General features: G+C 38.1%; 1 protein-coding gene across 20 annotated transcripts in view; it reads left to right on the top strand.

Moving 5' to 3' along the window:
• CRPPA (CDP-L-ribitol pyrophosphorylase A) overlaps positions 1-26,546 on the top strand; it is a 456,527-nt gene that overhangs the window by 143,256 nt on the left and 286,725 nt on the right. For all 20 annotated transcript variants that reach the window (XR_009494189.1, XR_009494188.1, XR_009494184.1 and 17 more), the window contains exon 6: positions 16,227-16,324. Coding sequence is in view for 6 of the 20 variants with exons in the window: in XM_059885802.1 (XP_059741785.1) it covers positions 16,227-16,324 (98 nt within the window). In the remaining 14 variants the exon portion in view is untranslated. The remainder of the gene's footprint in view (positions 1-16,226; positions 16,325-26,546) is intronic.

The following is a 26,546-nucleotide window of genomic DNA, read 5'->3' as shown; positions in this document are numbered from 1 at the left end:
TATGCCAAAGCCTTTGGCTGCGTGGATTACAATAAACTGTGGAAAATTCTGAAAGAGATGGGAATACCAGACCACCTGATCTGCCTCTTGAGAAATGTGTATGGAGGTCAGGAAGCAACAGTTAGAACTGGACATGGAACAATAGATTGGTTCCAAATAGGAAAAGGAGTACGTCAAGGCTGTATATTGTCACCCTGCTTATTTAACTTATATGCAGAGTACATCATGAGAAACGCTGGGCTGGAAGAAGCACAAGCTGGAATCAAGGTTGCTGGGAGAAATATCAATAACCTCAGATATGCAGATGACACCACCCTTATGGCAGAAAGTGTAGAGGAACTGAAAAGCCTCTCGATGAAAGAAAGAGGAGAGTGAAAAGTTGGTTTAAAGCTCACCATTCAGAAAACGAAGATCATGGCATCCAGTCTCATCACTTCATGGGAAATAGATGGGGAAACAGTGTCATACTTTATTTTCTTGGGCTCCAAAATCACTGCAAATGGTGGCTGCAGCCATGAAATTAAAAGACGCTTACTCGTTGGAAGAAAAGTTATGACCAACCTAGATAGCATATTCAAAAGCAGAGTCATTAGTTTGCCAACAAAGGTTCGTCTAGTCAAGGCTATGGTTTTTCCTGTGGTCGTGCATGGATGTGAGAGTTGGAGTGTGAAGAAAGCTGAGCGCTGAAGAATTGATGCTTTTGAACTGTGGTGTTGGAGAAGACTCTTGAGAGTCCCTTGGACTGCAAGGAGATCCAACCAGTCCATTCTAAAGGAGATCAGCCCTGGGGTTTCTTCGGAAGGAATGATGCCAAAGCTGAAACTCCAATACTTTGGCCACCTCATGCGAAGACTTGACTCATTGGAAAAGACCCTGATGCTGGGAGGGATTGGGGGCAGGAGGAGAAGGGGACGACAGAGGGTGAGATGGTTGGATGGCATCACTGACTCGATGGACGTGAGTCTGGGTGAACTCCGGGAGTTGGTGATGGACAGGGAGGCCTGGCGAGCTACTACTCATGGGGTCGCAAAGAGTCGGACACGACTGAGCGACTGAACTGAACTGAACTGAATGTATATGTTTCAGTGCTATACTCTCAGTTCATTCTACCCTCTCATTCCCATGCTGTGTCCACAAGCCTGCTCTCTATGTCTGTGTCTCTATTCATGCCTTGCACAGAGGTCCATCTGTACCATTTTTCTCAATCTATCTATATGTATTAATATATGATACTTGTTTTTGTCTTTTTGAGTTACTTCGTTCTGTATAACAAGCTCTAGGTTCATCCATTAGAACTGACTCAAGCTCATTCCTTTTTATGGCTGAGTGATATTCCATTGTATAGATGTACCACAACTCTTTGTCCATTCATTCGTTGATGGACATCTAGATTGCTTCCATGTCCTGGTTGTTGTAAATAAGTGCCACAGTGAATGTTGTGGTATATGTGTCTTTTTCATTTATGGTTTTCTTAGGATATATGCCCAGTAGTGTGATTTCTGAGTCATATGGTAGTTTTGTTCCTAGTTTTTAAAGGAATTTCCATGCTATTGTTCATAGTGCTGTATCAATTTACATTCCCACTATCTGTGCAAGAGGGTTCCCTTTTCTCTACACCCTCTCCATCATTTATTGTTTGTAGAGTTTTTGATGATGCCCATTCTGACTGATGTGAGATGATATTTTACTGTAGTTTTTATTTGCATTTCTCTAGTAATGAGTGATGGAGAAGGAAATGGCAACCCACTCCAGTGTTCTTGCCTGGAGAATCCAATGGACGGAGAAGCCTGGTAGGCTGCAGTCCATGGGGTCACACAGAGTCGGACACGACTGAAGCCACTTAGCAGCAGCAGCAGTAATGAGTGATGTTGAGCATCCTTTCGTGTGTTTGTTGGCTATCTGTATGTCTTCTTTCGAGAAATATCTGGTTAGGTCTTTTGCCCATTTTTAATTTGGGTTGTTTGTTTTTCTGGTATTGAGCTGCATAAGCTGCTTGTATATTGAATCTGACTTTAGAGATAGGAATTAAAAACAACAATTGTTTAATTCCTTTCTCTAAAGTTATATTCTCCTGATATAATTTCTGATCTCTCATTCTATATATCTAATTCTTTATATTCGCAAATTTGTATTGCATCCTGGTCTAAAAAATGAGATGAGATGTGGCCAACAAAGGTAATTTTTATTCAACAAATTTAAGACAGAGAATTTGTATATTAGTTTTCTAGGGCTGCCATAATGAAGTGCAAACACTGGGTGGCCTGAACAACAGAAATGAACTTTCTCACGATTCTGGAGGCTGGAAGCCTGAGATCATGATTTTGGCAGGACTAGGTTTTTCTGTGGCTTGTGTATTTGACTTCTGGTTGGCCTAACATCTTCTACCTGTGTCTTCACAGGGCTTTCCCTCCGTGCATGTCTGTGTGCAGATTTCTTCTTCATTTTTTTTTTTTTTACAAAGACACCAGTCATATTGGATTAGTGCTCACCCTAATGTCTTCATTTTAATTGATTACTCTTGATTCCTCTTCAAGTTCATATCTCTAAATATAGCCACATTCTGAGGAACTGGGACTTAGAGGTCCAACAGATACATTTTGAGCGTGACACAGTTGACACCACTAACAGTGTCTTGGTTATGGTCCTCGCACAGAGCTTGGAGACTAATCAGTGTTCAATGCCTTCTTGGTGCCCTGTGCTAAAACCTGGGGTTGGTGTTAGAAAATTGTAAGTTACAGAGTTAGGAGTTTGTGATTTGGGGGTGAAAAGAACAAATAGATAATATAATCCAATATAAAAATAATAATGAAGGCAAAATAAAATGCAAAACAGTATGAGAGAGAGAAATATCATTTAGGATTCTACCTTCCATAGATTTGAGTTAGAAAGCTTGAAGTTCACAGTGCATGGCAGTATGATCTTGGGCCACTTAACTGGCTTTATAGCCTCATTTAGCTCATCTGTAAAATGAGAAATTGCTCTCCTTGGTTTTTGGAATGATTAAATGAAATAATGTATAAAAGTATTACCATAATAAAAAGCAGTGCAATACTACAAATAATTATAGAATGGCAGGAGTACTAAGAAATCAAAATGAATGCACTGACCACCAGAATGATGGTTGGCTATATGGAACCGATACAGCTCTGTTGGTGTCTACCACCTGACCATATGCTTTGTGGATAGATTTACTAGGGTCACAGTACGTGTGGATTTCTTTCCTGTTCGGAAACTCTGTGGTGAGAGACCTTTCCCCAGGAATACTTAGATTCAGCAATGTGGTGATTCATACTTGGATATGCGGAGGATCGTAGTTGTGTGGTTATATGTGTTTGAGAGAGATATCTTCATGTATCAGAACTGGAGGTTTGGAGATGGGGGACTGTAGCTTCAAAAATGTCTTCCTGGTGATTCTGTTACTATCTCTCCTTTTTTCCTCTTACCACCAAAATACATCTAAAACATTTGCCTATAGTTACTAATGCAGGTGATACTTGCTGTAGCCCTTACTGGAGAATTAGACAAGGAAATGTAATGGCACTGCAGGCAGGGGGATCATGAACATTAAGCACAAGGATCATGATATGTCCAGGGAATTGGAGGTGCTATGATTTAGTGACTGAAGAATAAGGTGTAAAACCTAAGGGGTTGGGGGTGATCATGTGCTGCCCCATGTAAAATAAAGGGAATGGGAATCCTCTAGTGAGGACTTTATAATACTGAATTATCTGTTGAAAAATGCTTAAAATGCTTTCTTGCCAGTGTATTAGAGTTCTTTAGAGAAACACAATAAATGAGATGTGTATACACACAATAAGGAATTGGGTTACATGATTATAGGTTATCAAGACTGACAAATCCAAAATCTACAAAGCCAGTATCCCAGTTCAAGTCCAAAGGCCAGCAGACTTGTGTGGAATCATAAAGAGCCAGGTTTCAGTGTAAAGCTGTTACACAGAAGATTCATTTCTTACTTGGTGGGAGGGTCAACCTTTTGTTTTATTTGTGTCTTCAAGTGATTGGCCCACCCGTATTAGGGAGAACTTTACTTAGTTTACAGATATAAATGTTAAACTCATCTAAAAATACCCACAGCAAACACCCAAATTATGTGTGACCAAATATCTGGGCATCCTACGACTCCATCAAGTTGACAGAGTTAATCACCATAGCCAGTAAAGTAAAATCAAGTTGCACATTATTTTTGGCATTATTATTAATTATTGGCAATTGTATGTATACTTTGGCCATTTACAAGTTGTCATGCATGGGGAGGAAGATTCCACTCAAACTGAAAATTTTGAGTTTGTTAATGCTTACAGCTTTTATACTAACCTATTGATTTCCAAGTTATGTTCCAGTTTTTTATGCTAAGTCCGTTTGAGAGCTGTGTGACACCAAATGTGATATATAAATCAAATTATTCAGTATAAATTCAAGTACATGTTTAAAATGATTTTTTAGGGGGATGTACCCCACTGGTTTAGATATCAAAATATTTCCTCATATGACACAGATGCCTTTTAGAAAGATTTTTTAAAAGTTGTTTATAAAAGAGGGTAGTATGAAGATTGAAACTCAGAATAATATTAGTCATCAAGTTGACTGGACAGGTATGATTAAATTTCAGTGGTTTTCCAATTTATCCGTAGGTTGTTTAGGGGGAGAGAACAAAGAATAGATTCTTGTGTGAGTGTTTTTATGATTCTGGGAAGTCAAATGATTTTATGGTTTTTTCCCCCAGTGCTATTGTTTTTCTTTTAACCTCTAAAAACTTCTAAGAAGTGCTTTATTAATAGTTAGAACAGTAGATTAAGAATTCTAAAGGCTTCTGTTTTTCTTTTGATTTCATCATTAACCTCAAGGAAGTTGTTAAATACTTTGTTTGCATTGAGAAATAATAAGGATTAATCTTATTATGTTGAGAAAGTGTTTTGTGCTTCCTGAAAAAAGTGAGTTTAAAATATGTTCATTTTCTCCCCTCTTCCTGAGTTGAGGAATACTAGAATAAATGTGGATTTGAGGAGGTACAGTTTATTTGAGTTCTGTTCCTATAGCTACATGCCTTCTCATTTTAGCCTTCCATCTGCATGGCGCAAGTCTGTCATAGAAGATGTCATTTGTTGATAAAGATCTTAAGTGCATCAACATTGTCAGTTAAGGTTGTCAGTGTGTGTTTGTGGAATCATTAATAGAAATCACATAAGGTGCTTTAACATGGGGCTTCCCAGGTGGCACAGTGGTGAAGAATCCACCTGCCGATGCAGGAGACATGGGTTCAATCCCTGGTTAGGGAAGGTCCCCTAGAATAGAAAATGGCAACCCACTCCAGTATTCTTGCTTGAAAAATTCCATGTGCAGAGAAGCCTGGTGGGCTGCAGTCTGTGGGGTTGTAAAGAGTTGGACATGATTGAGCCACTGAGCACAAACACAAGATGCTTTAGCCTGGGTCTGGTGGACAAATTAAGACATGAGTAATTAGAATTAGAAGGTATCTATTTTAGCTTTAGAAGACTTCAGTGGTGAAAACAGGGTACTATTTATTACTTAAGATGTGTATTCCGGACTTCCCTGGTGATCCACTGGTTAGGACTCTGTGCTGTCATTCCTGGGTCCCTGGGTTTGATCTTTGATCAGGGAACTAAGATTCTGCATGCTACCTGGCATAAGCAAAAAAAAAAAAAAAAAAGATACGTATTCCATTACCACACAGAGCTACTGCATATTTGGTGAAACTTTGAAACTTGAAAAAAAGTGGGGCAAAGTTGATAGGGATTGTTTATTAAACTCTGAAAGGTGAAGACCACAAGACACTATGTGGAATTAGAGGTAGGCCATATTTTGATAACATAAAAGGAGTCTTAATTTATATCTTACTGAATGTATATGACCATAAAAGCATTTATTCTGTGAATATTTATCGGGGATGTACTTGTACAAAGCATTCTGCATAACTTTACATATGTTAACTCATACAGTCTTCATTAATCCTCCTATAGGATCTTTTATTATTCCCATGTCTTCTTTTAGATACTTATAAACTCCTTTATTGGGCTTCCCTGATGGCTCAGTGGTAAAGAATCCACTTGCAATGCAAGAGACGCAGGAGATGTGAGTTCAGTCCCTGGGTCAGAAAGATCTCCTGGAGGAGGGCATGGCAACCCACTCCATTATTCTTGCCTGGAGAATCCCATGGCCAGAGGAGCCTGGTGGGCTATAGTCCATGGGGTCACAAAGTGTCAGACACAACTGAAGCGACTAAGCACAGAGTAGACTCCTTATATTAATAGAAAAAATGGCTTTACATAGAAATTGTTAGTTCCTTTTTCTCATTTCATACATGTAAAGTGCTGTCAAAATAAGACTATATTATTTTTAGAATCTTTTCAGATACAAAATCTGTGTAAAATTTTGAAAAACTGCATTTGCCTCAGCAATTTAACCAATATCAGACACCAAGAAGTGACTCATACCTGTAATTGAAATATAAACATGGCATTTTATTCTTATGGTATTGCCTTTACAGTATTGAGCAAGAAATGGCTAAATTGTAAACCCCAGTGAGTCATGCAGATCAGTGTAGGAGTTGGGTGGATTTGGGTTTCTTTAAAAGTTTCACACCCCAAATATCAAAGGGAAATGAGTAACTCGGCACCTTTTTTCCTCATTAAACTTTTCTTTCTCCAATGACCACAATATGCACATGATAGAAAACTGAAAAAGTACCCCCAAATGATTATCCTCAAAAAGACTTATACCATTTTGGGGGAATTAACCAACTATAGTAGGTAATTTGTGTGTTTTTAAAGGTACAGAAACCTTTATAAGTCTCACAATATAGCAAATTAGTGCAGTGAGTAAGCTGAGATTTTCACCATGGCTAAGCATCAGAATCACTTTTGGAGCTTCAGAAAATAGAGGCAAGAACCTTGTTGGTTGAGTTATACACATATGTATTTTAAAAATATAAAGGCAAAGCAAAAAGAATACTAAGAGTTGATTCTTGTGTGCAACCATGGTTGAGAACAAATTGAACCTAGTTTAGACTTTAAATGACCACAGCCAGGCAGAAAATTAATCATTGTTGGTGGTAAAGGACATTGATATGGACTGTAGAAACTGTAAGAAAGTGGCCAACTGGGACAGACCTCTGTGTAGAATATAAGTGAGAATTACGGAGATCAGCAGACAATGCAGAAACCACATGATTCACTTTGTTCATTATTATGTTACATTGTCTTGAATCTAGGTCCTTATTTATGTTTTGCTCAGTTGATCTTTAATGAACAGAGAGGAGAATTTATTAAGATATAATTGACCTAAAACATTTTAAGTTGTACATGAAATACAATCATATTTGTTGATTGTATGTATTATGAAATGATTACCACAATAAGGTTAGGTAACAGATCCATCACCTCACTTAATTAAAATTTTAGATGAATTTTAAAGTCTCTGACTATATGTATATGTGTGTATATAAATTTTTTTAATTGTGTATTGTTTGTTTTGGGGATTTGAATATTTAATATACTTTCAAACTTAAAAGATGTAAGAATAGTGCATATAACTTCCATCTGTCTTTTATGCAGACTGAGTGAAAGTCACTCGGTTGTGTCCAACTCTTTGCGACCCCAAGGAATTTTCCAGGCTGGAATACTGGAGTGGGTAGCTGTTCCCTTCTCCAGGGAATCTTCCCAATGCAAGGATCGAATCCCAGGACTCTCCCGCATTGCAGACGGATTCCTTACCAGCTGAGCCACTGGGGAAGCCCACGAATACTGGAGTGGGTAGCCTATCTCTTCTCCAGGGGATCTTCCTGACCCAGGGATTGAACTGGGGTCTCCTGCATTGCAGGTGGATTCTTTACCAGTTGAGATACCAGGGAATCCCTTAAAAGATGTAAGAATAGTGCATATAACTTCCATCTGTGTTTTAGGCAGATCAGCATTTCACTGATTTTTTATATCTTGCCCCTGTTGCTTTATCGTTTCTCTATGTGTGAGCTCCCTTGGGCATGCTCATGTTCTCCTTTGCTCTTTCTCTCTCTTTCCTGTCTGCATTATGGAATTGTGAATTAATTAGTTGGTGTTTTAAGCTGCTAAATTTTTGACCACTCATTGTACAATAGCAGACTAATAAAAACAATAAAAATTAATAACGTGTGAGTCAAATGAGAAATCACAGTGGAAATTAGAAGTGTATACATTTAGAAAAATGAAAATGAAATAATTTAAACAACTGAAAAATATCACAAAGCTTAATGTATATAATTAAGCTGTTAGAGGCAGCAGCAGCAGAGGAAAATTTACAGCCTCAAGTTTTGGTCCTTGAACAACATGGGGGCTGGAACCTAACCTTACACACAGTGTAAAATTTGTGGATAACTTTACAGTTGACCTTCTGTGTCTGAGGTTCTGCCTCCTTAGATTTAACCAGTCACAGTTGTGTAGTACTGTAGAATGTATATATGGAAAGACTCCATCTGTAAGTGGATTCTCACAGTTTAAACTTGTATTGTTCAAGGGCTGACTGTATTAGAAAAAAAGGAAAAGCAGAGAGCCCACTATTTAAGTGTCTTTTGTAAGACATTACAACAGTGAATTAAACCCAGAGATAGTGGAATGAAGAAGATACTGAAGAAAATAGTAAGGATTCATGAGTTAGAAAATAAGCCTAAGATAGAGTCAATAAAACTTTCTTTTGAAAATGTTAATAAACTTGATAAAACCTTGGCAAAATTCAACATAAAAAATATTGAAGGCTCAAGTAATTATCATCAGAAATGAAAAGAGAGCATTGGTGTAACTCAGACATTGCAGTGAGATGTTGTAAATCACTTTGTTGGTCATCTTAAAGTGAAAGTGTTAGTTGCTCAGTCATGTTTGACTCTTTGCGACCCCATGGACTGTGGCCTCCCAGGCTCCTTTGTCCATGGAATTCTCCAGGCAAGATTATTGGAGTGAATAGCCGTTCCTTTCTTCAAGGGATCTTCTGGACCCTGGACTCGAACCTGGGTTTTCCATATTGCAGACAGATTCTTTACTGTCTGAGTCACCAGGGAAGCCCTATAATGAACTACTGTAGCCTGGGTAGATTAAACAACAGTGTATTTCTCACAGTTCTGGAAGCTGGGAAGTCCAAGATCAAGGTGCCAGGAGATTTATTTCCCAGATAAGGGCTCTCGTCTGGGCTTGCAGAATCCTTACATGGATGAGAGAGGAAAATCTGGTGTCTTTTTCTCTTTTTATGAGGACACTAATCTCATCATGTGGAGAAGGCAATGGCACCCCACTCCAGTACTCTTGCCTGGAAAATCCCATTGACGGAGGAGCCTGGTGGGCTGCAGTCCATGGGGTTGCTAAGAGTCGGACACGACTGAGCGACTTCACTTTCACTTTTCACTTTCATGCACTGGAGAAGGAAATGGCAGTGCACTCTGGTGTTCTTGCCTGGAGAATCCTGGGGACGGGGGGCCCTGGTGGGCTGCTGTCTATGGGGTCGCACAGAGTCGGACACGACTGAAGTGACTTAGCAGCAGCAACAGCAGCAATCTCATCATGGGGACTTCACTCTCATAATTTTATCTAAACCTATTTACCTCCCACAGACCCTGCCTCTTAATACTATCACATTGGGGGTTAAAGCTTCAATATGAGTTTTGGAGGGAACACAAACATTCAGTCTACAGCTTTATGCTAAATGACTTAAATTTAGATCAAATGAACACACATTCATAAGCAAATACAACTAGGAAAAGTCTATCCATTTAAGACATAAATCTAACTGAAAATGCTACTACAAAATTAGTTGGCTTTTACCAGTGAATTTTACAAAACCATTAAAAAGAAGAAATAATGTCAATTTATGTCAAACAATGTCAATTTCATGGTGACTGCAGCCATGAAATTAAAAGGCACTTACTCCTTGGAAGAAAAGTTATGACCAACCTAGATAGCATATTAAAAAGCAGACATTACTTTGCCAGTAAAGGTCTGTCTAGTCAAGGCTATGGTTTTTCTGGTAGTCATGTATGGATGTGAGAGTTGGACTATAAAGAAAGCTGAGCGCCAAAGAATTGATGCTTTTGAACTCTGGTGGAGAAGACTCTTGAGAGTCCCTTGGACTGCAAGGAGATCCAACAAGTCCATCCTAAATGAAATCAGTCCTGAATATTCAACTGAAGGACTGATGCTGAAGCTGAGACTCCAATACTTTGGCCAGCTGATGAGAAGAACTAACTCATTTGAAAAGACCTGATGCTGGGAAAGATTGAAGGCAGGAGGAGAAAAGGACAACAGAGGACGAGAGGGTTGGATGGCATCACTGACTCAATGGACATGAGTTTGAGTAAACTCCAGGAGTTGGTGATGGACAGGGAGTCCTGGCGTGCTGCAGTCCCTGGGGTCACAAAGTTGGACACGACTGAGCGACTGAACTGAAAGGCTGTTGCTGAACAATGAAAAGATCAGGAAAAGATGCTGGGATTCTTGGCCTCCGGAGGAGAAGAATTCAATCTGGGGCCTGAGATGAGGCTTGATTGCTCAGAGCTTTTGTGTAATAAAGTTTTATTAAAGTATAAAGGAGATAGAGAAAGCTTCTGACATAGACATCAGAAGAGGGTAGAAAGAGTACCCACTTGCTAGTGTTAGCAATGGAATTATATACTCTCCAATGAATCCAAAGAATGTCTGGAGGTTGTAAAGACCTCACCAGACCTACTCCCATAATTTACATTTTAAGATAACAGGATTAGCCAAGTTTAATCCAGAGACTGTCTTCAGGCAGGATACATTATCCTAAGGAATGTAGAGGAAAAAAAAGAGTTTGTCCTTTCTTCCTCCTTGAGAATTCCAGACCCCTCTCTCCTTGGGGACCCCTAGACTTCTTATCAACCTGCCTAGGTAGTTCTGCCTCAGAACTGAACTGAACACATTTTTCCAGAAAGTAGAGAAAGAGAGAACAATTTTCCAATTCATCCTATGAAGGCAGTGTAAATGTTTAGTAAAAATCTGACAATGACCTTCGAAGAAAAAAATTACAGGATAATTTTTATCATAAACATAGAAGCAATATTCCAAAGATTGCATTATCAGATTAAAATATTATGAATTAGAAAAAAGGAGATAAAATTTTATTCACAATTGACATGTTTTTATATGTAAAAAATTGGAAATAAGTTGTAAACTCTTAGAATTTATAAGTGAATTTAGCACAGTTACTGAATACAAAAACTGTATAAAAATCTTAATGTATTTTTGTGTATCAACAAAGAGAAAATGTAATAAAATATTATTTGCAATAGCATCAACAAAGTTGTTTAGATATGTAGCAAAAATTACTAAAGGACTCTCTACTGGAGTTTATAAAGCTTTGAGAAAAATTTAGGAAGATATTAATAAATAGAGAAATATATCATATTTATAATTGAAAACCTTGATATTTTAAAGTTGTCATTTTTGTCTAAAAAGCAGGTGATTTTGAGCAAGTTTATTGTAAAATTTATTGCAAAGATTCACCACCTCCCCCCCCCCAAAAAAAAGCTTTCTTTTTAGAACAGCTGACACATGGCATAAAATTAATATCATAGATTTTGAATTACTCCATTTTATTTATGCAGTTGATCTTTGGGCAGCATGGGTATTAGAGGCACTGACCCTCCACAAAACTGAAAATCCACTTGTGGTTTACAGTTGATCCTCCTTGTCTGTTGGTTCAACAAACTGTGGATTGTATAGCACTGAACTAAGAACTATACTATTTCCTGTTGAAGAACTGTGTATAAGTGGATCCTTTGCAGATAAAACCCATGTTCAAGGGCCAACTGTACTTCATTTTTGAAGGGAGATAATGTCAATTTTAATTTATTGTTGATTTACACTTGATAGAGCTCAGAATTCGGTAAAGGATATGTGATGCAACAAAGAAGGGATATCTGCATATGTTGTGTTTTGTTTTAAAAAGTGTTGTTTATGCATTATTTTATAAATTAGTAAGAATTATTGTGGTGCCATCATATTCATTGTATATGTAGTGAGTTACTTGATGCTTACACATTAGATTTTTTATTATAATTTTTTGGTATGTGAGAGAAACATTTGGAATAGTAATCAGACTTTTACTAGGATGTTATAAATTCCAAATATTTCTCCAAATATTTGAGAGAATATAACACATATTTGAATTAACTTGGTTTTCAAAAGCTATTGCTTGTATTATAGTTACAAGCAATAACTATAACCTTCTGATCTAAAGCTTTCAGGACACTCAAGTGTTCAGGACATTACGATCTGGCTTCACAGTGTTCATTGCTGAATCATTCCATGTTTTTTTGAGTGCTTATTGTATCTTATCAAAATCTTGTATCTTATCACAGAAACTTCATGCTTATAATCTTTCTACCCCCAAAACATTAAGTTTTTTAAAAAAATCTTGTTTCTCTTCATAGCTTTCAAAGCCCCTTGCTTCCACTAAACAAGGCTTACTCATCTTTCAAGAGTGAACCCCTAGCTCATGTTAGTATAAAGAATTATATAATATTGTCAACCAGTTTATCTTTCTAATCACAGTGATGCTCCATAGTACTTACTATTTTGACCATTCATTTATGTTCTTAATTATATTTAATTAGGCTCCTTTCCGGAGTCCAGCTCCAGCAGCCAGCAAATCAGCCTGAAGGGGTGAGCGGTGTTGGCGGACAATGATGTAGCCTCTGACTCATGGTACAGAACTACATGTTTATTTCAAGCTTCAGATTTTCTTTTATACTTTGACAAAAGAATTAGGTCAGAGGTTTGACATTTTTAGTTTTCTCCACCCAGATTTATTGTCTCCAGAAATCATTGTTGTCCTACAAACAGAGTTCCTGCTTCAGCGATTCTCTCAGAATCCGCTTTACTATCTATTATCTACTTTCCCTTATGTGTCCTATACTTAACTTGTGATTACATTGTAACTCATGCTACATTCCTCAGTTTATTTCTTATCTTTCTAAATCCTGTTTTCCCCTAGCATCTTAAGATCACTCTCTCCTAAAAAGGGTTCTAGCTATTCTTAATTGCTCCTAAACCCTAAACTCAGCAACCTGTCCCATCACTTCATGGGAAATAGATGGGGAAACAGTGGAAACAGTATCAGACTTAATTTTTTTGGGCTCCAAAATCACTGCAGATGGTGACTGCAGCCATGATATTAAAAGACACTTACTCCTTGGAAGAAAAGTTATGACCAACCTAGATAGCATATTCAAAAGCAGAGACATTACTTTGCCAACAAAGGTTCGTCTAGTCAAGGCTATGGTTTTTCCTGTGGTCATGTATGGATGTGAGAGTTGGACTGTGAAGAAGGCTAAGCGCCAAAGAATGGATGCTTTTGAACTGTGGTGTTGGAGAAGACTCTTGAGAGTCCCTTGGACTGCAAGGAGATCCAACCAGTCCATTCTAAAAGAGATCAGCCCTGGGATTTCTTTGGAAGGAATGATGCTAAAGCTGAAACTCCAGTACTTTGGCCACCTCATGCGAAGAATTGACTCATTGGAAAAGACTGTGATGCTGTGAGGGATTGGGGGCAGGAGGAGAAGGGGACGACAGAGGATGAGATAGATGGCTGGATGGCATCACTGACTCTATGGACGTGAGTCTGGGTGAACTCCGGGAGTTGGTGATGGACAGGGAAGCCTGGCATGCGGCGATTCATGGGGTCGCAAAGAGTCAGACATGACTGAGTGACTGAACTGAACCGAAACTCGGCAAACTTCTTTTGCCATAAACATTCCCTCACAAACAGGTCTCAGAAAATAATCCTTCCCATGGCTTATCCTGGGACATTCTTTTTAAAGATCCTTGAACAAATGTCAATGGTTATTTTATAGATTATTTTCTGGGCACAACTGCAGAAGGCTTTGTGCTTTCTCATGCTTCTCTCAAGCACCTTAATATTCTTTCCAGCCAATTCAACCAAAGAAAGGAAAGTACAAGTCAGAATCACAAGGCCTAACTCCTTCATCCTGGGGCCATGCCTGCAAGATGAGGAGAAGGGGTTGGGGCCATGTCTCCATTTTGTCAGTAATGCCTAACATGGCTCCTGACAGCTCCTGTATTTAAAACTTTTTATTTTGTGTTGGGGTATAGCTGACTAACAATGTTGTGATTCAGATGAACAGTGAAGGGACTCGGCCATACATACAAAGTTATCCAATTCTCCGCCAAAGTGTACTCTCTTCCAGGCTGCCACATTACATTGAACACAGTTCCGTGTGCTATGCAGTAGGTCCTTGTTGGCAATCCATTTTAAATATAGCGGTGTGTATGTGTCCATCCCAGGCTCCCTAACTCTCCCTTCCCTCCATACCCCCAGCAACTGTAAATTTCTTCTGTAAGTCTGTTTTTGTTTTGTGAATAAGTTCATTTGTATCATTTTTTTTTAGATACCACATATAAGGGATGTCAAACAATATGTCTCCTTTTCTGACTTCCTTCACTCATTATGACAATCCACGGGTCTCTTCACCATTGCTGCAGATGGCTTTATTTCATTCTTCTTAATGGTTGCATAATATTCCATTGTATATATGTACCATATCTTCTTTATCCATTCGTCTGTTGATGGGTGTTTAGGTTGCTTCCATGTCTTGGCTCATGTAACTTAAAAGTATAGACATTTTCAACTTGGTTGGAGTCTTACTGATGGGTGAACACAGTCCTAAAAGGATAAAATGATTTTAAGATATTTATAATTATAGCAGGTCTATTTTCAGTATAGAAGTATCCTCTGAATCCATTTAAATTACTGTGCCTGTATTAGTGTTCTTGAATTTGTAGGATGTAAAAGAATGATTATAATTATAATTATTATAAGTAATTATTATAAGGTAGACAGCATGATAGAAAAAGCACAAGGTTTGGAAAGACCTGGGTTTAAGTATGTTGTGATGAATAAAAACAGGAATTATAATACTTAGCTAATAATCCATATTTATTTTGAGCCATTAAATGGGATAATGGCTGTGAAACATTAGAAACTTTCATAGGAAAATCCTTGATGTTCGGTTTATGTCAGATAACTCTTTTCATTTTAGGGCTGTATAATAGCTGTGTGTTTGTATGCTTAATTTCTTTGGATTTGATTCTTTTTCTTCTAATCATAACCCTGTGATCTTGGGCAAGTTACTTTGTTTCTCTGAAGTAAAGTTTCCTTAATCTGTTATGTAGATTCACAGTAATACTGTTTGCAGGATCATCATGAGAATTGATGTGAATATAGGGTATGACTCTTGGAACATATAATACTCTTGATAAGTGGGAAGTGGATAGTAATAGGAGCACCATTAACTGGTGACGTTATTTTAAATGGTTTGTCATTCTCAGCTTTGTTTGGACGAATCATTAACTATTGCTAGAACAGTGTTTATAGAAAGACTGTTATATGGAGTTACCAGTGTAAGAAGCAGCTGGGTCAAGTGTTAAACCTACTTTGATTTGGGACTCCTATTTAAAATTAGGTTTTTTAAAAAAGTCCTTGACATAATACCATGAAATATTTTCTTAAATTTGTAGTAGTAAAGCCTTTTCTTAGTATTTTATATCTGCTATAAAGGAGGACTGTGTATATTTTGTGAGAGTGTATCCAAGGTTTACCAAGGTGACTATCTCTATGTCATACAGCTTATGATTTTAAATTATATAATTTCAAGCCTTCCACATTTGGAGAATATCTAATTTTGGCTATTTTAATGTGCAATAATAGTTAAAGAGGCAGGAATTTAATTGAATTGACTGAACCTAAAGGAATGGCAAGGAAAATGCTGTGTGTCATCAAGGTACCAGATGGCACAGTGAACTGTATGCAGGAGCTATCTGATGGCCTAAAGAGAGGATCTGCTTGAGAGAAGGGATTCTATCAGATCCTGGGAGATTCCTTGTAAATGCAGAAGGATTGAAGTCGAGCAAAATAGCTGTCACCTCCAATTACTCTCTTCAGATGTTTCTGAAGATCTCTTATTTCTGTTGCTTACATGATGTCCCAGTTATCCACCCACAAAATGTTAAATACATAGATTTACTGACTTGGTTGGTTAATGAGTCAAGAATAGGTCACCTCACTTGGCCCAAAGCCCACAACCCCGTATTCAGTACTTATGAATAGCAGGTAAGTATAGGTTTCAGTGTACTAGGACTTTGTTTCATAATCTTTTTGAAGCTTAAAATTTTATTTATTTTTTATTTCAGAAAGAATTTCACAAAAAGTTTGTGTAGTTATGGACACAAAAGAAGATGAAGAACATGTAGGTCATTGTCTTGAAGAAATGCTAAAAACTGAATTAAATGTAAGTATTCAAAGATCCAGTTTGATAAATGATATTAGATTGCCACATACTTTATTTGTACAAAGATGGCTTCTTTTGGAAGGCATAAAAATGCTTTCAAGCTAATTTTCTTATTTCACCTCAACAAAATTTTTTGTTTTTCCTACACTTTTGACTTGAAATACAGTCCATTCCTTTCATCTACTCTCTTCTGGTCTTCCTCCCTAACTTCATCCTCTGAGCTCTATTTCTCCTTTAAAATTTAGAGCCAGTGTGACTGCTTTAGAACCCACCCTGCCCCGGTACACTTGGGCCCTGTGAGCTGGACACTTGTCTTGAGAGCCACAGTGTCTAGTGCATTCTACATACTTGACTAAAATTCATTGAAAACAAGAAGAAAATAGACTGAGAGAAAAAAGAGACAGACACATTTGCAAAAGATAGGATAATTGTGATACTGAAGAGGTGAATGTGTATTTCTTGCTGCCACCTCCTTTTTCTGAACTGGTCAATGTCCAAGTTAACCTCATATTTAATATTAGGGTTAGGAAATGCAGAAGTAGTAGTGGGTGAGAGGACGTGTATAGAAATGATGTACTACTTTTATCCATAAGGACATCCATTATTTTTATGATCATCTTGTGTTTTGAAACGTTTCTCTTGCCAAACTGATTTGTATTAAGTTTTCCACAGTTTTCTTGTTTTCATTAAACTGTGTAATTGCCCAGGTTTATGGTCAATGTATGAGGACTTTTTAACAACATACATAATTCTAGTTGAAAGTAAAAGGAACAAGTTTATTTTAGTAGGCTAGTTTTATCATGGTAACAGTACAGAGAACAGGCTCTGATATCAGGCTGCTGGTGCTCAGATGACTGTTGTATTGCCTAATTTTCTACCTTAAATTGAAAATGCTAATGATATCTTCATTGTAAAGTTGTTGGGGCAGTTGAACTTTAAAATTGTATTTTAATGCACTTAGAAAAGCATCTGCCATATCATAAGTTTTCAATGAATAGGGACTAAAATAGACTTAACAATGATGAGTTAAGATGAAGGTGTGACAATATTAAGTAGTAAATCCTTGTTTTTGTCACGTCACTAAGTCCTGTCTCACTCTTTGAGACCTCGTGGATTGCAGCATGCCAGGGCTCCCTGTCCCTCACTATATCCCAGAGTTTGCCCAATTTCATGTTCATTGACTACATGTCCAAGTAGTAAATACTACTAGTTTCCAAATTTCAGTCCTGTATTAAATCCATGAACTGCTAAATGCATAAATTCCTGAAATGTGTAAACATTTAGTGAATCATCTGGGATAATTTCTAGAATGTCAGTTTTTAACAAGGTCCCCTTGGTGGTTTTGACGGCAGTCAGTGCTAAATTCTACCAGCAGCATTTGGAGCAACAATCTAAAGCTGAAAAGAAATGGCAGCTATCTCAGCTGTCTCTTGAGTTTGAAGGTTATATACTACATTCTTCTTTTCCATGTTGCTTCTATGTGTAGACTTTAGGTATTCTACTTCTGTTGCTGGAAATTTTAGCACCTTGTTCTTTGTTTTGTGTCTTGAATTTACTGCTAAGAATCTGTTTCTAAATTCTGTGCCCTAATTCCATTGCTGTATCCTGGGGGATATTTAAGTGTAGATAATTTCCCATTGTCTGACCTCCTGAGGCAATAGTTCGGACACTGGCAACGTTTTGCCTGAAAAATAGTCTTCTACTCTTGGATAATTTCATTCATGCTCTACCCACTCAGTGCAGAAACCAATAGGATGGGACCCTGGAAGACTGTGACTGGAACTTTGGCTATCAACCCTTGGTTTAGAAAGCTGGGTTCTAAAAATGGGTTCAACACTCTTGTTGAGCACCCAACTGTTGGATCCTTTGTGACTTATCCCTTGATCTTCTCAGTGTTAGATACTACAAAGAGTCCTTTTTGTTAAAAATTGTTGTGGTAGTCTCTTTTTGTTCCTGCTTTTCCTGTATATGTTTGGTAATTATTGACCTAAAACAGACTGCCATATCTTTATTCAGCAAAGATAGGTTTCTTTGGGGGTAAGCAGAGAAGTGAAATTTGTGGTCTGCAACCTTGACAAGCCACATGTAAGTACCCCCATAGCAAGGGAAGAACACTTTTGTAGAAGGGAAAAGGAAGTTGGGAGGGCTAGAGTGAACAGACAGACCATGGTTTTCCATGTGCTGAGTCCTCTCTAGGAAAGATGAGTGTTTGCTCTTGTAGAACAGACTGTAGTAGCAGGTTGTGAGATCTCTCGCTTCTGGTCTCCCAGCTCTGTTTTAACAGAAATTTCTGTTTATTCATTGTTTTTTGTTTTGTTGTTTTAATTTTTATTGGTGTATAGTTGATTTACAATGTTGTGTTTCTGCTGTACAGCAAAGTGGATCAGTTATACATATATGTATATACACTCTTTCCAAGATTCTTTTCTCATATAAGTCATTACAGATTATTGAGTAGAGTTCCTTATGCTGTACGGTAGGTTCTTATTAGTTATCTGTTTTATTTAGAGTGGGGCTTCCCATGTAGCTCAGTCTGTAAAGCATCTGCCTGCAGTGCGAAAGAGACCTGGGTTCAATCCTGGGTCAGGAAGTTCCCCTGGAGAAGGAAATAGCAACCCACTCCAGTATTTTCGCTTGGAGAATCCCATGGACAGAGGAGCGTGGCAGGCTACAGTTCATGGGATCGCACGAGTTGGACATGACTTAGCGCCTTTTTTTTTAATAATAGTGTGTATAGTCAATTCCAATATCCCAATTTATCTGCACCCCTCTTTCCCCTCTGGTAACCATGAGTTTGTTTTCTACATCTTTGACTCATTTCTATTTTGTTAAGATCATTTGTAGCATTTTTTTTTTTTAGATTCTGCATATAAGTTATATCATATGATACTTGTCTTTATCTGACTTACTTCACTCAGTGTAACAATCTCTAGATCCATCCAGATTGTTGCAAATGGCATTATTTTATTATTTATAGCTGAGTAATATTGTTTTCTGTATGTACTGCATCTTTTTTATCCATTCTTCCTTCAGTGGACATTTAGGTTTCTCTCATGCCCTGGCTTGGAGAAGGAAATGGCAACCCACTCCAGTGTTCTTGCCTGGAGAATCCCATGGACGGAGAAGCCTGGTAGGCTGCAGTCCATGGGGTCGCACAGAGTCGGACACGACTGAAGCGACTTGGCGGCAGCAGCATGCCCTGGCTATTGTATATAGTGCTGCAGTGAACATTGGGGTCCATTATCTTTTTGAATCATTGTTTAAATAATGATATGACATGAAATTTAGGTATATACACAGTGGTGTATAACTGGCACCGTGTGATGTTTTCCCCCATCACCCTAGCTTCTCACATCCTATCCTCAGTTCCAGTGTCTGTTATTTTCAGTGCTCTTCATCTGTCTGCCTGTTGGGTCTCATGTGGATATGAGTTGCCATCATCCTAACTGTGCTGAAAAATAAATACTAAGGCTATTTCTTAACTTCTGGCTGCAATGTTTTATCTTCCTTTACTTTTGCTCAATTACTCTCAACGCACATATTAAAATTTCATGGAAAACTCAAAGCCTGCTATCTTCTCTCTTTCAGCTACCTTTTGTTTCATACATTTCTTTACTTGGATACCATGATCTTTCACTTTAGTGGATCATGGCTCTTTTATCAGTATCTCTAATTCTCTTGTCCTTCTATTAAGACCTGTTTTGTAAAACCTTGTTCATGTTGTCAATTTAACTTTTCACTTCTCTGAGCCTATATTTCATCTTAATACTGCTGGAGAAAATTACACAGAAGTGCAGATTATTGTCATTTAAAAATAATGGTTTTCATTCTGCAGTGAGCACTGAATATTGTAAAGTAAGTGTACCATGATTCCATCGTCAGCTCCCTGTTCTCCTCAGTGGATATTTTAACCTTCTTCCTCTCTCCTTAAATGTCTAACCCAGGTTTCTTAATGTCGGCACTATCAGCATTTTGGACTATATATTGTGAGGAACTTTCCTGTACCTTGTACAGTTTAGCAGCATACCCGTCTTCTACCCACTAGATGACAGTATTATACCCCCGGCTGTAGCAAGCAAAATGTTCCCAGACATTGCTAAAGGTTGCCTGGAGGAGGGCAAAATCACTCTCCAGTTGAGAATCACTGGTCTAACCCAACCATTAGTACCTCCACTCTTAGATATGATCTTGTCTGTAGCTTCAGAGTGTAATTACATGTTCAAATATGAGAACATTCTTATCTTCCAAGCACCCGATCTTTCAAGAATCTTGCTTCTGTAGCCATCTTTTCATTAAAACTATTTCCTCTCCTGAGCTTTGATTTTGCTTTTCTCTTCTCCCTGCCCCATTGATACATGTTCCTTCCATTAAAACAAAAACAAAGAAATAGTTCTAAATGCAAGATTACCCTGTAGTAATCTTGCATAATCTTAGGATTATTTATCTTCTTGTTCCTCAGTCATTACACCCTGGCTTCTACGCCAACCGTCCACGGGAACTGCTCTCAGTGAGGTCCTTAGGGACCGACTGTTCTGTGGGAAATCCATAAGATCCCTATTGGCTCTTACCTTATCTATTGTACCCCTTGACTCTCTTGTATGATACTCTTTTTCCTAGAAGGAATCTTATGCAGTGGATTCTGTAACATCTTGTCTTTCTTATTAACCTTTTTCATTTTTTGTTTCTTCTTCCAAGTTTCCTTTGCAGGATTCGAGATTCTATTGATGATTTTTAGATTTTTGTACATAGATAAGTGTATTTCTTTTTTTTAAAAAAAAGTTGATGGCTTCATGTATCTATTATTTGCTAGGGACACAAAATATTCTCTAGCCCTGAGTTTAACCACTTTCCTGAATGTCAGATCTGTATATTCAATCAGAAGTCGTTTAAAAATAGATGATATTTCACATTCACAGATTCTTTTTCCAGCCAATCTTCCATCTGCTGGGGGTATCAGTTTCTGAAAATGTGTATCATTTACTTAGTTACCTAAACATTGTGTAAGGTATGACTCATTCTCTATCTCACTCATGAAGCAAATCAGGTTCCAAAGCACTTGAATTCTGCCTCTCATTATCCTTCCTGTGTTCCTTTGCTCTTGATTACCACGGCCACTGTGCTATGCACCATGGCTCTTGTCCAGATTATTGTAACAGTCTGTTAACTCCCCACCAGCCTTCAGTTTATTCTTCTCATATTTATTCTTTATGGGGCTGTTTGAATGATGATTATAAACTATTTATCTTATGATATTATCCCCCAGTCAAATCTGTTTCTTGGTTTTCCATTGCTTCTAAAGTAGTAAGAAAATTCCTTGGTATGTCTCATAAGATCTCTCACATCTTACTAGTACTACTAATAAAAATAACAAAAACGGCAATAATAACAGCCAGCAATTTTCAGCACTTATTTTGTGTTAGGTGCCATAGCTTTAAATGCCCTTAACAACCTTTTGAAATGTGTACTGTTATCCTTATTTTCCAGAATAAAGAACTGGGACATAGAGGGGATGTTTAAATGGTTCTCGTTAACATTGCTCTGAAGGGGCAGCACAGGTACACGGACGTGAACTTGGACTCGGGTAACACCAAGTCTATCTTAACTGGTACCCTGGCCAAAGAGCCCTGCACTCTATAACCGTGCCCTCTTCAGACCAGCTTTACTTTCTGTAGTTTCTCAAATGCGATAGTACTTTCTGCCTCATGGCCTTCACCCATGATGTCATTTCCCCCAGGAAGCTTTTCCTGCTTGTTTTTCTCTGAATTCTGGTTTATGTATCCTTCTCTTTTGTTCTGTGGAGGCTCTACAGCCCCATGTGACGTCTTCCCAAATCATGATGCAGTCTTGTAAAAGATGTACATTTATAGAATGTTGAATAGATAAATGGTCATAACTTCTTATTACTAAGCTGAACATTGTCTTACATATTGTACCATGTTTGCTGCATAAGAAGAAACGAGTTGCCAGTCCAGGTTCGATCCACGATACTGGATGCTTGGGGCTGGTGCACTGGGACGACCCAGAGGGATGGTATGGGGAGGGAGGAGGGAGGAGGGTTCAGGATGGGGAACACATGTATACCTGTGGTGGATTCATTTTGATATTTGTCAAAACTAATACAATTATGTAAAGTTTAAAAATAAAATAAAATTTAAAAAAAAAAAAAAGAAGTTACCCCAAAATGTAGTGACCTTAATTAACAAACATTTACTCTGTCACAGTTTCTGTGGGTCAGAAATCTAGGCACAGTTTAGCCAGGTTCCTTTGACTCAAGGTCTTTCATCTGATTTCAGTCAAGCTGTCTGACCTCTGTAGACTGTCCTCTGCAGTCGAATCTGAAGACTTGATGTGGAAGTGGATTCTGCTCTCACACCTATCTGGTTATTAGTAGGTCTCAATCACTTGCATATGGGCTTCTCCACAGGGCTGCCTCACCACATGACACTCAGGATTGAAGGCACAGTGCGTTTGTAATTTAATCTTAGAAGTGACACTCCATTGTGTCTTTGGTATTCTGTTGATTTGAAATCAAGTCCGTATGTCCAGCCCACACTGGAGAGGAGGGAATCCTACAAGATTGTGCATATTGGGAAGTGTGGATATCATTGTGGGGTGTGTATTAGAGACTGATTATCACAAACTTATTATCTCAAAATAAATCTCTTACTAAGTTGCAAAAAAGAAAATGCCCACTAGTATTGCCATCCTCCTTATCTGTGGCCTGTGAGGCAGACTATATATAGACCTGTGTCTCCTCTGAACATTGGAAATTTGCTTTATTGTACCTAACATTTCCTCACTGGGAACATTAGCCATCTCAACTCTAACTCCCTAGTCAAATAAGTGTGCTGCTGCTGCTAAGTCGCTTCATTCGTGTCCAACTCTGTGCGTCCCCATAGACGGCAGCCCACCAGGCTTCCCCCTCCCTGGGATTCTCCAGGCAAGAACACTGGAGTGGGTTGCCAGGTGCAATCTATTAATATATGGAATCTAGTCTTTAGTACTTAAGTCTACAGAAATTCTGTATAAAAATTGCAGAGTTGATCACGAAATGCTGAATAGTTTTGGAATCAGTGCCAGACAAGGAACACCAACTAGCCAGTACTAATGGCCTGAGGGCATACTCTCTCCAAGGAATGAATATAATCTCCTGAATTAAATGTCTGTCCAATGTAAGCCAGCCTAACAAATTTTCAGATTCCAACCAAGAAAAAAATTAAAGACTAATTTGTTCATATTTTTATGATGATCAGTCCATAGTATAGCCCTAAAACCTGTTGTATAATCTGATGAAACATACCGAGTATAGACTGAATTTCAGAAGAAATGAGCCTAATGAAGATATAGCTTCTAAAGTGGAAGTTCGTGTGTCCTGTTAACTGACTCAGGCAGTCTTGGTTGACCTTAAGATGTCATTCCTTTCTGCTAAATCTGCCCTGGCTCCTAAATTTGCCTAAAAACTATTAAACCCCACAAGGACTATATCAGAATGTTTTCTGTTATAAGCAGTCATGCCACTAACAATTATTGAGTGTCCTTCATGTTCTAGAGAGAATAATATGTACCTTAATCCTTTAAAATAAACCTATGACCTTCCTTCTCATTTTACAAATAAAAATGGGGAGATCTATGGCTTAATACTTTGTCATAAGATTATGTAACTCATTGACTGTAGGTGCTGCTTGATTCATTATGATTTATACTACTGAATATTTTTCTAAGAAAAGATGAAAGAAAAGAATTTTAAGTTTGACAGAAGGCTTATACTTAAGGTCAGAAAGAAGTCTCCTTGGGAAAGTAATTAGCAATTTTCTGTCATTTTTCTCTCCCTTTATAAGGACACATTTACCTTATAGCATTTTCAGCCCATAACTTACAGATGCAAAATGCCACATATTCTAATATTTTTACCCCCAGAGCTTTTGTCTGATTTTGAAAAGAACATATATAAAGGGTGAAGTCACACTACTGAAATCCAGGCATCTGTAGGGTAGATCCGTGTAGGTGTGGAGTCGCTCAGTGCACAATGGAAGATTGTTTTATTGGCATGAAAAGAAAGAAAATTTCCTCATGAAACTAAAGGAAGAGATTGGGTATGCTTATTATAATTATCCATGCTAGATTGTGAGCCATACTTCAGTGTATTGAATATCTCAACTCAAATGTAATGATACACGCCAAACACATGGAAGAGGTAGCTAAAAGGTGAAATAAAGAATTAACTGAATAGAGAACCCTTCTTCCACCCTCCATTCATGTGCACATTTCACTGTAAGTAAAATTTCAAGTCTTCATTATCAGGCTTGATTCCTTTAAGGAGACTAAAGTATTTCACAGAACCAAGCTACTTCAGAGACAGAGATGTCCAGAAGATACATCAGGGCAGTAGACAGTAATGGAAGAGACTTTTCCCCTTCTTCCCAACTCTTATTGAAAAATAATTCATGCTATATACCGTGCTGAGAATAGTAAGGAATTTATAAGTAGGAAAGTTAGTCTTTGATTAGTTCCTTAGTTCATGAATGTCTTTACCAAATATTAAATGCCTATCAAGATTTAATTGCTGGGGCTGGGGTGGGAAGGAGACTCAAGAAAGTGGGGATATATGTATACTCATAGCTGATTTATGCTGTTGTACAGCAAAAACCAGCACAGCATTGTAAAGCAATTATCCTCCAATTAAAAATAAGAAAAATGAAAAAAAAGATTAAGCACTGGATTTAGGCAGTTGAACTAAGCAAGTATAGTTTCCTATTCTCAAGGGGCATACTGTACAGTTGGGGATAAAACAGTAAACAAATACATAAACAATTACAAATTGTGATAACTATGCTAAGGAAAAACTAAACTGTCCTTAATGTAAAAGAGCCCTGGACAGTGATTTAAATTGCGAGTAGAGAGCAGTAAATGAGAATCTCTTGGCAGATGTGGCATTCATTTAAGGCTAGACTGGTAATGAGGCTTCCCTGGTGGCTCAGATGGTAAAGAATCTGCCTTTAAGAGAGACTGGGAGACCTGGGTCGGGAAGATCCCCTGGAGAAGGACATGGCAACCCACTCCAGTATTCTTGCCTGGAGAATCCCATGGACAGAGTAGCCTGGCGGGCTGCAGTCCATGGGGTCTCAGAGAGTCAGACATGACTGAGTGACTAACACACGGACTGTGGTAAGCAGGAGTTAGCTATTTAAAGAGAAATACAGAAGGGACAACATGTGAAAACCCTCAAAGAGTTCCGTTCACGGGCTCCGAAATAAGACTTGTATGACTGGAGTGGAGGTGGACTGGTGGGAGGTGAGGGCAAGAGACTAGGACGGGTCTAAATGGCGTCTTGTAGGTTTCGTTAGATGACTGTGACGGCTACCAACTCCACTGCTACTGTGACCACTACCATTGCTTATATTTTGTGTTTAAAGCAAAATGAAGTGGTGGAAGACTTCAGCTGAAAATGCCATGATCCAGATTAACTAGACTGTTGGCTGTTGCTCCTTAAAAGTAAAATTCTATAGAAAAAGGAAGCATTTAATGTTTTTATATATCACAGTACCCCTAAAATCACAAGTGTTTTCAACTCAATTTTTGTTCCTATAATAAAAGAAAAGCACCTCCCGAAGAATGCTGATCTATAATCTGAACAAACAAGGACCATAGAGGCTTTTTTGTATTTCGCTTATCCACCCCTACCTGTTTCCTGGAGCATATAATTTAATTATTGTTTAATGTAACCACAAATGACAAACAGGATATAACTGAAAATTATTTGTTTTCCTGGGTGAAAGGCATGCTTTGGTTTTATTGAGGCTGTCTGGGGTACTTAGTTTATTTTTCCTAATGCCTTCAGGGTTTTGTCCAGTGTATGGATCTGTGCCTTTTCTTATAGACCTAACTGAATTCAGAGTATTAGGGTTAGGGTCAAACAAACATCCAAAACAGCAAATGAAGTAAGAAAAAAAGCAGAAATTAAAGAAATAGAACAAGCTCAGTTATCTTAGAGTTTTAAGACCTGTTCAAAATAGGGCTGAAAGTGAAAAGTGTTAAGTTACTCAGTCATGTTCAACTCTTTGTGACCCTGTGGATTGTAGCTCCCCAGGCTCCCCTGTCCATGGGATTCTCCAGGCAAGAATATTGGAGTAGGTTGTCATGCCCGTCTCCAAAGGATCTTCCCAACCCAGGGATCGAATTCAGGTCTCCCAGGTCTCTCTTGAAGGCAGATTCTTTACTGTCT

This window comes from Bos taurus, chromosome 4, assembly GCF_002263795.3.
Source record: "Bos taurus isolate L1 Dominette 01449 registration number 42190680 breed Hereford chromosome 4, ARS-UCD2.0, whole genome shotgun sequence".
Taxonomy (NCBI): domain Eukaryota; kingdom Metazoa; phylum Chordata; class Mammalia; order Artiodactyla; family Bovidae; genus Bos; species Bos taurus.
Note: the sequence above shows the minus strand (reverse complement) of the source record. Positions and strands in the feature narration are given on the sequence as shown.